The following is a 13,119-nucleotide window of genomic DNA, read 5'->3' as shown; positions in this document are numbered from 1 at the left end:
CTTCACCTCCAGGCACTACCATACTAGATGTTGATGCTGCCCAACATCAACATTTTGTGTGCAGTGCTCGACGGAGTCAAGACCTAGTGCGGCGCTACCTGGAGGAGAAGAGGAGCGAGGAGCAGTAAGTGATGGCGGCCCTTATATATTGAATTTGAGTTTCATTACTTAGATAGCGGCCAGTCCCACATAGTGAACAGCTATAATTGTGTTGGCAAATGTATCATTAGTAAATATCTATCTACTGATCTCATTGTCTTACCTATTTCAAACCTCCTACTGAGCCGTCAGTGCGGGACCGCTGGACGGCTTCAGTACACGTCAGTCAGGCGCACATAGGAGCTGATGCTTAAGCTGGGTTCACACTACCTATTTTCAGACGTAATGGAGGCGTTTTACGCCTCGAATTACGTCTGAAAAAACGGCTCCAATACGTCGGCAAACATCTGGCCATTACTTTCAATGGGCTTTACGATGTTCTGTGCCGACGACTTGTCATTTTACGCGTCGCTGTCAAAAGACGGCGCGTAAAATTACAGCCTCGTCAAAAGAAGTGCAGGACACTTCTTGGGACGTAATTGGAGCCGTTTTTTAATGACTCCAATGAAGAACAGCTCCAAATTACTTCCATAAAAGACGCCCCGCAAAACGCGAGTACATGCAATTACATCTGAGATTTAGGAGCTGTTTTCTCCTGAAAACAGCTCCGTAATTTCAGACGTAATTGCAGTTATCGTGTGCACATACCCTAACTTGCATCCTGTGGCGGCACCAGGGTAACACCACTTGAAGCCGCCCAATGGTCCTGCGACAGTACATCTTTTTTTTGTTTTAACTCTCCTGAGCTTGCAAGGACAGTTCAGTCTCATGTGTGAAAATACGCATGAGACTGTATTCAGAGCACGTACATGTCTTTACAGGTGTATACACACAATATACACTACATATACACAAACATACAGTCAGTGCATACACACAATATATACCACATATACATAAATATACAGTCAGAGTATACACACACTATACAATACATACACACAGAGCATAAACTTCATACACTATAAACACACACACACACACACACACACAGCAAATACACACTATACACTACATACATAGAGCAGACAAGATTACAGTCCCGGCCATTTGAACAGATCTCATCCACATGCTGCACATTCTGTTTTAGATGTTCACAGTGGATTTCACCCTTTTCATTGTAGAGAAGGTGAAATCTGCAGCACAATCTGCATGTAACATGTGTAAAAATCTGTAACAAATCTGCCTTACGGTAAGTTCACATGGGGCGGATATGCTGCGTAAAGGTTCACGGCGTAACCGCCCCTGTGGCATCATGGAAATCCGGCCGAAAAACCACACCAAATGTCCCCTGTGGAAAACTGCATCATTAGCCGGCCTGCTGGCCTGTGATTGGCTGCAGTGGTCACATGGGATGAAACTTCATCCCAGGAGGCCAGCCGGCAGAACGTCAGAGCTAAGTATAAGGTGTTTTTATTTTCTAAGTTGCGAATTTTGCGGGTAATAGCAAATACTTGACTTTTTGTTGCGGGTTTTAGATCCCCATTGAATTAAATAGAAAAAACCTGCAACAAAATACCGGTGATTCCGCAACCACAATTGACATGCTGCGGCTTAAAAAACCGCACCACAGGTCAATTTTTGTGCGGAATCTCCGCATATCAAGTACGCAGCGCGTGGATGAGATTTAATGAAATCTCATCCACTCTACTGCTACTGTATTATGCTGCGGATTTTCCACAACTAAATATGTTGGGGAAAATCCGCAGTATTTTAGCCACGTGTGGACTAGCCCTTAGGGTGAGATCAGACATCGTGGACTTATTGCAGATTTATATGGGCGGAAACACAAAAAATCAGCAGCAATTTTACATTACAATACATGTGGATAGGATCTTCAAAACCCCATCCACAATGTGGCAAAAAAATAAATCAGCACAGAATTTAGGGCATGCTGCAGATATGAAAATCCTCAGCATGTCAAGTCTGTTGTGGAAGTTTTGCGGATTTTCACTACAGATTTAAACAGTTTGCAATGCAAACAATTAAATCTGCATGTAACACAAGTGGACTTAAGGTGGTATTACATGGACTTACGTGGGCCGTGTAAACGAGCGCCAATCATTTGTTCCTTTGTCACAAGGAGCTAGTATGGGGACGAGCGCTCATTACTACTATCGCTCGTATCTATACATTTCTATCATGTCGGCAGCTCGTCTCCCTGTTCACTCAGGCAGATGTGCTGCCGACAACGATAAACGTTTCGGCATTTAAAATTATATGATCAGCTGATGAACGAGCGTTTGCGCGATCATCGGCTGATCGTTGCTTGTTTACACAGGAACGATTGTTCTGTGAATGCTGGTTTGTCCGATAATTGCCAGTGTAAAACAGCCTTTACCCTTATAGATTCACAAGAAAACAAGGAACATGCCTAGTATCTTTCTATTAACTGGTTTTAAAGATGAAGTTACTCCAGGGAGGGTTTGATTTATGTCTTGGTTGAAATATTTCCAGGAAAATAAATTACTTCGCTAAAAATGTTATTTCTCAGAATAAGCCAAGTGATGTAAAAATGCTGGACAGATTTATGTTCTCAATCTTATTATTTCATGTGGGATCAAATAAACAGATGCAGATTTTAACCAATGAACCAGTTTTCATTAAGACATAAGAAATATATACATTTCGAAGTAGCGGAAAATGAAGTTAAAGCCACTTCCTGGAGTGACAGTCGGGACGTCCTGGCCTGACAGCTATATTCAGCCCAGTCCTTGCTCAAAAGGATCATGGTAGCGACTTTTAGCTGCTACCGCAGTCCCAGTGGTAGTCATGGAGACTAATGATGTTGTGACTTTAGTCTACGGCTTATCTTAAATGGTAATACGGGGGAGTCAGTAGTCTGAGACACTCCCCAGTCCCTACAGTTTTCCAATTCTTGTAATTAGATGTTAGCCCAATGTAAGTCAATGGAGCAGGTGGGGGCACAGCTGTTGACGTCATGCCAGTGTCCGTCAGCTAGCTCCACTGACAGCGAAGCTGCAGGGGAACGGAGAAGTTAGTACTTTTTTATTTTTATTTATTTTTTGCCAAGAACTGTACAGTTTTTTGACGTACACAATAACAAATGTGGCATTTTTCCTCTACTTTGTTGGCACAATTTGTGCCAGAATTCTGGAATGTTTTGCTACGTAACTCTCCTTCTGTGTTTTATTTTTCAATGTGTGGCAGAGAATTTATTAAGGGAGCCAGGTGTAACTTAAAAGCCCCCATATAATATCTGTAATAGATCCCCAATCTACTATTTGCCAGTTCTAGTACTGGTGTATTTTTCTATCCAGATGCGTCTTTGGCTCCATCTTGCACCAGGACCTGGCAGTGACTATTTCTTGGCACCACCTATAGCAACCACCATACTGCAGCGAGGACTGATTTTACAGTGCTAAACACTTTACATGACTGATTTTACAGTGCTGAACACTACATTTTACTATAGAAGTAATTAGGAAGACCCTGGATAAACAGCAATATTCTGCTACTCACCACATACTCAGTGATTCTGGTCTATATAAAGGTCACACTGCTGCTCAGGGGCGTAGATATAGTGTGTGCGAAGCGTACTGCCTGGCGGGGGATGTAGGCAGACACACAGTGGTAAAGCTCAAGCCGAGTAATCCTGCATCATCACTGTTTGGGCTCCTACAACATTTGTTGTTAACCTGCTGGGTCATATTAACTGTCCGGACAGCAGTACAGAGGTGGACGATGGCTGGTGGAGTGGTAAAGCGATAGAAGGCCGCGTTAAGAGCAAGAGACCAGAAATGGCGATGACACGCTGGTGGCAGGAACTCGCCGGGATAGAGCTATGGCGGTGGGGACAGCGGCTCGACTGACTGCCTTTGCTTATACCACAGGTCGCAGGGATGACTCCCCTGCACGCTTTTCTCATGGCCTGAAGATCCTGAGGTGGAGAGCAGGTATTTACACTTTGAATGATGTCTTTAAAGCCATGATAAAGTGTAACTCTGTTCTGTCCTTATTGAATCTGCAAATGGGCACCCGTAAAGAGAAATTATTCTTTATGCGCCAAGATTTGCAAAAAGTTTATGAACGCACAGCTGTGGTGGAAGGCCGTGTAATCGAGCTGGAAGATACATTTAACCCCATTACTCATTAAGTCTTCAGAGATGACCAGTTTATTTCTACGTTAATGGCTAAGACGGATGACTTGGAAAAGAGGCTGCGGATGTGAGGCTCATTGGGGTGCCTGAGAAGACAGAGGGGAATAATGCCACGGACTATTTAAACTTGGCTGAAACCGACCTTTGGTGCGAACATACTCTCACCATTACAAGCAGTGGAAAGAGCACAAAGAGTGCCCACAAACCCATTGCCACCAGAGGCCCCACCATGACCAGTTCGAATTAAATTCCTTCATTATAAAGCCCGGGACACTATCCTGCGTTCTGCATGTAACATGCCAGATATTGCTGTTAATGGTCACAAAATTGCTTTCTTTTTCAATTATTCTGTTGAGATCCAAAACCGAAGACCCCAGTTTCTGGTTGTGAAATGTCGCCTTCGCCTATAGCAATAGTGTATGTAGAGGTAGCAATCACACACGGGCCAAAGGCCCATCTGCCTTCATATGAAGACACTAGTATTATAAATTGCACATGGGAGATGGGGGAAGGGCCCGGTTACAGATTTTGTATTGGGGCCGAGAAGCTTCAATTACCCCCCCCCCCAGACGTGTGCATGGACTTGTCGTGTAGCGTTGGTTGACCACATGTTATATTTCTAGGAACTAGAACACATTCAGTGCAGCTAAAATCATATTCGAAGCAATGAATATAATGTGCTTTCCCCGACATTTTGTGGCGACTACTATAATAGGAGCTTATTCAATTTGCGTCCTGCAGCCTGGCAGGGGCACAGCAAACTGTAAAGCGTCAAACAGATAACAGAGATCTATTTTTTAGAATTTTCCTATTTAATATAATTCTCTATTGCTCTGGTTTTCCTTCATACAAACATTATGTTCCTTTCCCACAAGAAGTGTAATTTATCCAGGGCTCCATTACCCAACCAGTGCCCCTATGAACTGCATCTGAACTCCCAGAGGGTGGCTGCTCTCTCGTAGTCAACTTCAGTTTTTTGGGAAAAAATAATAATAAAAAAATGTAATACAAGACTTACCGCTTTCAAAATGCTAACAGCTTCCTTACTCAGCCACACAGGGTACAAGACATCGTCGTGAAGGATGGATTCAAAGAGGTCATCTTCATTGTCGGCCTCAAAAGGTGGTTGACCTGCCATCATTTCGTACATCAAGACACCTAGTGCCCACCAATCCACTGAGGGGCCATATTCCAATTCCTGTAATATCTGGTACAAGCATATGAACATAACATTAAAGTCCCTACATGGGGTCTCTTACTAGCATGTGATTTAAGAGGGGGTGAAGACAATGAGAAATGTCTAATTGTGACCTCATGGTGGGTTAATGTCAGCATCCCTAGGGTAGGGAGCAAATTAATGCCAACGTCTTTGGTACCCTGGGGCAGCAAAGGGTTAAATGTGACACAAATTTCCAATATATTTTCTTTATTAAAGGGGTATTCCCAAAATTATATATTATCAACTATCCACAGGATAGCTGATCATCTTCTAAATGCTGGGGGCCCCACCACTAGGACCCCCAGATCCCCATGAAAACGGTGGTCCCGAACCCCCAGATCCTCCTCACTGCTCCACTACAGTGAGGAGGACATGGAATGGAGTGGCAGTTGAGCATGCACGCTGCCGCTCCATTCAAAGTATATGGGAATAACAGAAACAGCCGAGTACAGCCCTCAACTGTTTTCCGTCATACTCATAGACAGTGAATGGAGCAGCAGGCGCAGGCTCAATCACCGCTCCATTCAAGCTCCTCCTCACTGCAGGGGGTGGAGTGGGGGATTCGGGGGTTCAGGACCCCTGTTCCCACGATCGGTGGAGGTCCCAGCGATCAGAAATGTAACATCTATCCTGTGGATAATTGACAATTTATGATTTTGGGAATATGCCATTTTCTTACTGCCTTGTCTAAGTATACACTGTCTAAAACTTAAACAGTATTAGTAAATTGGCCCCAGTGTGCTCCTATAAATCAAGGATAGCTGCGCTAATTTAGGACAACGTTCACATGGACGCCTATATTAATATGTGTTTTCATGGGACCAGCACTTACCTCAGGAGCGATGTAGTCTGGAGTGCCACAGAAGGTTGTTGTAGTTACGCCATTCAGAATTCCCTCTTTACACATCCCAAAGTCAGCAAGTTTACAGTGGCCGTCTGCATCCAAAAGAATATTGTCCAGTTTAAGATCCCTGTAAAAGGCGTGAGAACATTTTAAGTGTGACAACGTTACTTTTCAGACCTAGACTTATCAATAAATTAAATAATTAATTTTTCTTGTATAAATCACACCAGTAGTTTCTATTATCGTCATTGTCATTATTATTACACAGTAATGGAATTGACATTTAACATTTGCTTCAAACATTTTATCCTTTTAGAATCCAATGTAATTAAATGACATATTATCCCAAAACAGTAAAAAAATAAAAAATAAAAAAAAAGGGGAAAAAAAACCATCTACTCAAATAATGTTATTAGCTTATCAGTAGGATTAAGGGTCCTCTTACACGGCCCGTGTAAATAAGCGCTGATCAACGAGACAGAAAAAAGGAGCAAGTGTAAGGATCTGAGCGACTGTGACAAGGGGCAAAGTGTGATGTCTAGACGACTGGGTTATATCTCCAAAACGGCAGATCTTGTGGGTGTTCCAGGTATACAGTGGTTAGTGCCAACCAAAAGTGGTTCAAGGATGGGCAACCAGTATGCCGGCGACTGGGTCATAGGTGCCCAGGGTTTATTGATGCTCTCGGAGAGTAAAGGCTAGACCGTCTGGACTGATCATACGGAAGAGCTACTCTAGCACAAATTGTTACAAAAGTTACTGCTGGATATGATAGAAAGGTGTCAGAAAACACAATGTATCACAGCTTGGGTTTGGGGCTGTGTAGCCATAGATTGGTCAGATCCCTGTCCACTGCTGGAACAGCCTACAATGGGCACATAAGAATCAGTACTGGAGCATGGAGCAATGGAAGAAGGTGGTCTGGCCTGATGAATCACGTTTTCTTTTACATCATGTGGACGCCCGGGTGCGTGTGATGGTCTGGACAATGTTCTGCTGGGAAACCTTAGATCCTGGCATTCATGTGGATGTTACTTTGGTAAGTACCACCTACCTAAACATAAGTACAACCAAGTACACCCCTTCATGGTAACGGTATTTCCTAATGACTTCTTTTAGCAGGATAATGCGCCTACCACGCTGCAAAAATGAAACATGCTGCAGTCCCAAAATCAACACTGAATGCTTAAAAAGCACCATAAAATCACAGCATCTGGTCAAGCCGCCTATATGAATGTGTCCAAAAAAAAAAGTTTTGTGCCACGTTATCATCTGTAAATTACATGTAATGAAATAATAATGCTTATGTGATAAATGACCTTAACCAATGTTATCCTCCATACAGATGGCGGGAGCCTTTAAGATCTGCTATGTCTAGTTACATTTCTGTAGGCTTCAGGGTCCTTTCTCTTGGCAAGTCAGAAGTTGGCAAGCATTTTGACCCTTAGTGCCCGAGCAAATGCAGAAACGATGAGACTGAGCACATTGGCTTTTTTATGTGATCCAGCTCAAAGCCGTGACTTTAACAGAACACAGTCTTACAGAATGAGCCACTGCCGAGGAGCTCATTGAATGGGACACCTGCTGGAATACTTCATTTCCTACTAAGAGACTGTCGATGTGCCTAATAACACATAAACGCGAGCGCAAGATATTATGTTCTGAATATTATAGTGATAAGATTTTTTCTGTATTCTATTTGCTATGAAAAAAATCACGAGTAACAAGGTAAAGATTAGTTATATATAAAAGTATCTATCTGTTTTTGGGAAAGTTAAGTAAAAAAAACAACAATATGGCCACCCATTTGGGTTGTCATCCAGCTTTCCTAGAGTCCAAGCTATAAAGTGAGGTATCCAATACTTTAATATAACTGCATAACTAGGGGGACAACTTGGAAAGTTGGGTGAAAACCCAAGGAGGAGCCATAATGCTACTCATACCGGTTGTTCCTGCAGCCCAAAACTGCTTGGTTATGTCGTCATATTGGAGTATGGGGTGCATTACGGCATAAGGTTGGGTGATACCCCTGTGGGAGCTGTAATGCCTGCCATATTAGTTTTCACACATTTTTTATGAAAAGAGGGGGCAATGTTCCCTAAATGCTATTCCGTAAGCCATTATTTGAATTGCTCCCTTTACAATCTTAAAGGCAACGCCCTATGGGGCTCTCAAACATTGCCGCCACAGGAGCTGTCCATAAAATGTCCTCGACCTAGCAATTTCTACTACTACATAGAGTTTTTATCTTTGCAGTGTTTTAGTGACAGCAGATATACAAAAAATGGTTTATTACAAAGAGACTGGAGAATAAACCTTCACAGCGCCCCCTACTGGACCTTCAGTCCACTGCTATTTAACCTGCTACAGTCCTAGCCATATTGCCATTCATGTAACACTGAGCTCGTCCATTTAATTATACTGATATTTCTGTATTTTCAGCTAATTCCTGATGCAGCTTGAGATCATTTCACAGCTAGGCAAGAAGGCACCATAGATTACATAGAGTACATAAGTAATATTTTAGGTGTGTATTATTAATCTAAATATATCTGATGCTACTATTTTAGAATTTATTATCATGCAAAGCAGCTCTCCTCCAGAGGGAAGTAAACTCTCTCTTTAGTGTTACTTATAGGTGGCAAACCCTTTATAGAGCCTTGAAACATGACTCAGGTTAAGAGCCACACCAGAGACACCCATCTGTAGAAAAGTAGACTGTTTCTGCATTGTTGCTCCTCATCAGCACAGAGTAGGGTTCTGGTTGGCTGAATGAGATGCCTTTGAAGCTCTTGGAAGGTACTGATTCTCTTAGGCCCCCTGCACACGGCCGTAGTCATAATCACGGTCTGCGATTAGGTGCACGTACAGTCACCCGCATTTGTCCGTAAATTTAAAAAATAGGACGTCCTATTTGTTGCAGATCCTTTCTACAGCCTGGACACCTGTCCGTAAATATACCATAGAAATAAATGGATTAGTATTTTGATCCGTAATTGCGGATCAAAATTACAATCGTGTGTATGGGGCCTTAGGCTAGGTCTACATAGAGACGTGTGTAGAATAACTTTCCTTTTCTTACTTGTTGAGCAACAGCTGCCGTCCACAAAAGTTTCATGCATCTTCTAGACTGCAGTTTAACGAGTTCACTCGTTGCGCATTTGTCGTGGATTTGACGCAGGTCTCACCCTTTCGCATTGCACACGACGTGTGAACTCAGCCTAAAAATGTGAAAGACGCGCTACAGGAAGTCTCCATGCAGCCCTAGTCTTAAGGGCAATGCTCCCTGGGAAAAAAGTATGGAAAATATCTATTTTCCAGAAGAAAGAAAACACTATCTCAAATGCCACCTATAGGTGACTGCCCTGTAAGTAAATGTCCAACCCTTTATAAAGCCTTAGCATTGAATAAGACTGCCTACTAGCTGGATCTAAACAAAATGAGAATCAGTATCTTCTATGGTACAGGTATAATGTTTAGTGCAGGGATCCTACTCTGTACTGATGATTACCAACAACTCTGAAACAGTGCTGTCTACACATGGGGGTCTCTGATTTGGCTATAAATGTGTTTCAAGGCTCTGTAAAGAGTCGGACATTGACTTACAGGGTAGTCACTTATAGATGGCACTAGAGAAACAGTTTTCTTCCTTATGGAGAAAAGTTTTCATTATTGATGACTTTATGACGATAAAGGTGCCTGCAGAAATTACACGTACATTTTGATCACACTTTACACTCTATTAATTTACTTTTATTACTGGACTTGGGTCTCTCACTGTAATAATTAACGAGTAATGATTGTCTAGTGTAACAAGGGATAATTTGCACTGAGGTAGTATCCATATTTATAGACAAGGCTTTGTGTACAGGTAGCGGATTGCTGCTTCGGACAATGCTGTTACTTCCTGCTGTGTTAGAGGCAGAGAAAGCTGCTTTATTCAGTAGAATGAGAAAAATCTTTTTTTTTTTTTTTTTTTCTAGTGGGGCAGCTGTTGTGTTTTAAGCCCCTTAAAGTCAGAATTATTGCCTTGTCTGTTAGGTTCTTAATTAAAGGGTAACTAAACTTTCTAAAAATGAAGCGGCAGAAGCAGTCGGGTTGAGCACTGAGATGCTTGGTTTCTGATTGCGTTTTTTCGGAAAGCCGAGCAGTTGGTGTACGGATCAATAGACTTCCTATTGCGTCCATACACCAACTGCTCGGCCTTCCTAGTAAAGCCAATCAGAAACCAAGCGGCTCAGCACTTACCCGAGCACTTCTTCCGCTTTGTTTTAGTGATCGGTGGGGGTCTCAGTGCTCGGACTCCCACCGATCAAAACGTCTGCCATGTCAGTAAGACATGTCAGTAGTTTTTCGAAGGTTTAGTTAACCTTTATTCATCAACTATGGATATGCCTGTAAGATTCAGGCGTCTATGAGTAGATCTAAGAAAAAGTGGGTTCTGATGCTTCTGAAGTAAAAAATTATGATTATTGTACATGTGTTACTAGGAGTCTTTGTAGACCTTACAATATAACGTGTAGAAACAAGGGAAGTCTGGTACGTGCATTTGAGAACATGTTCCCCACCGTGGAGGCCATGCAATCTTCTGTTCAGCGTTTATGCTGGTCATTTGAACGTCTTATCACACTTGATCCCAAATGATACTTATCCTGCACGTTTACAGTTTCAATAGCAAAATACTAAAAGAAAACAATATATTAAGAGAACAAAAAATAAACTGGCCTTTTTACAATCTGCAGTGAACTATGAATGTAAAAGGACCTTCTGTGCGTGTTCTTAATCCGCTGAAGTAAAATCATTTTTATTAGATAAAAAATACCAGATGAAAGAAGGAACCAATGGCATTAGAAGGCTTCGAGTCAGATCAAGCCTTGATGGTTGAATGCTCCAAAAATGTCAACAAGCTGTTGGTGATGTCATTTTCCTTCAGGCCTTTTGTGTGAACTTGGTTCATTTAAGTTAAATATTATGCTTTCACATATCGGTTAAGGTTTTGCATCACTCCAAAATGTATTTTTAAAGGAATACATCCGGTACTTGAGTTATCAGTCTACACAGTATTTTGTATTTGTCCAGTGAGTGGCGCCACCATGCCAAAACTTGTAGGAGGGCCTCCTAAGCCCTGGAAATGAGGGAAAGGGTTTAATTTTGTATGATAAAGGGACACAAAAAATCCTGATTTCCAGGGTTGTCACTTACAGGTGGCACTAAGGAGAGTTTTCTTCATTCTGGAGGACAGTGTTTATTAAGTGTCTTCCTTGAGTCAGTTCGGAATCACAATATAAAGGATCAAAAATAAAAGAATGAAATAAAAACAATCCTTCTTTATGTTTACCACAATGCACCCATTTTGTCTCCAACGTATTCCCTTGTCTGGAAAAGGGGCAGGGTTTAGAGTGTTTCACTGGCCCACTAGACAAATGAAGATTCACCCCTTTAGCTTAGTAATGGATCACCAAGTTGTAGGGAGCAAAGAGAAGATGTTTCCTGTTCACAATAAGTCTTGCATGTTTGTATGGTGTTTTCTCTACATTAATAGTTTGATTAATGTGTCACTATAGTTTTATGTGACTTTTTAGAATCAGCCGTCGTGTGTGTGTACATGAAGAAAAACACTATTTCTGACCATTATATGACTTGTATCTGCATTTTACACTAGTTCTCCCCTATCTAATTGGCAATTTTTAATTAATTCCACTCCAGAGGGGGGCAAAGACTAGCTGCTATGATATCTCCCATTCACAGAGAGAAGAAGAGATCCTGCTCCCCTATCACACACACACACACACACACACACACACACACACACACACACACACACACACACACGAAGAAGCAGTAGCAGCATAGAGGATATTATGAGAGTATTTATTGATAATTGTTTAAGCATTTACCATTCAGTAGAAAAATCCGTAGTATAGAGAGTTAAAAATGATGTGAAAACATGTGTTAGACCTTGAAAGTCTCAGTGATAATTCTTTTGAAACAATTAATCACAGACTGAAGTTTTTACGACCAGAAGACGACGTTTTTCAGTTTTTAATGAGACTGAAACTCTTATCTTCCCCAAACAATATTTCAGGTGCAACATCAACCAAATTGAACATGTGACCCCCAATGGAGGGAGCTTAGGAGCCTTTCCTGAAGCCATTTATAGATATGCTTCCGTAGTTTTTTTTTATGCAAGTAAGATATTCATATATTATGAAGTGACCTTTTATGTGATTGGTTAAAGGGGTTTTCCCACCACGGACATTTATGACATATCTGCAGGATATGTCATAAATGTCAGATAGATGCGGGTCCCACCTCTGGAACCTGCACCTATCTCTAGGACGGGGCCCCCTAAACCCTGCTCTGTGTTGCGGCTGAAGCAGGTGAATTTCCAACCATAAAGAAGGAAACAGCATAGCTCGCTGAGCTACGCTGTTTCCGTAAGTCCCATAGAACTGAATAAAAGTTATGGAAACAGCGTGGCTCGCATGCTATGCTGCTTCCGTAACTGCCATTCACTACTATGGGACTTACAGAAACAGCGTAGCTCAGTGAGCTATGCTGTTTTTGTAACTGCCGACCATAAAGTCAGGAAGTGGCCGGGAGGCAGTAAGAGCAGAAGGAGGTAGAACGGGGTTTAGGGAGCCCTGTTCTAGAGATATATGTGGGTCCCAGGGGTGGGACCTGCATCTATCTGATATTTATGACATATCCTATGGATATGACATACATATCCCTGTGGGAAAACCCTTTTAAGCTACCACTATCACTGGGCTGGAACTGAATCATATATGATTGCTATTGGTCTTTCACTTGTGTATTGCCTTATTGTATATAAA

At 42.0% G+C, this 13,119-nt stretch overlaps 1 protein-coding gene across 1 annotated transcript in view; it reads right to left on the bottom strand.

The window, feature by feature from the left end:
- PRKCE (protein kinase C epsilon) overlaps nt 1-13,119 on the bottom strand; it is a 340,355-nt gene that overhangs the window by 34,949 nt on the left and 292,287 nt on the right. The window contains exons 12-13 of the mRNA XM_075863215.1: nt 6,272-6,410; nt 5,239-5,427 (exon numbers count right to left, since the gene is read on the bottom strand). Coding sequence (XP_075719330.1) covers nt 5,239-5,427; nt 6,272-6,410 — 328 coding nt within the window. The remainder of the gene's footprint in view (nt 1-5,238; nt 5,428-6,271; nt 6,411-13,119) is intronic.

The sequence above is a fragment of the Rhinoderma darwinii genome, chromosome 4, assembly GCF_050947455.1.
Source record: "Rhinoderma darwinii isolate aRhiDar2 chromosome 4, aRhiDar2.hap1, whole genome shotgun sequence".
NCBI classification, from domain to species: domain Eukaryota; kingdom Metazoa; phylum Chordata; class Amphibia; order Anura; family Rhinodermatidae; genus Rhinoderma; species Rhinoderma darwinii.
Note: the sequence above shows the minus strand (reverse complement) of the source record. Positions and strands in the feature narration are given on the sequence as shown.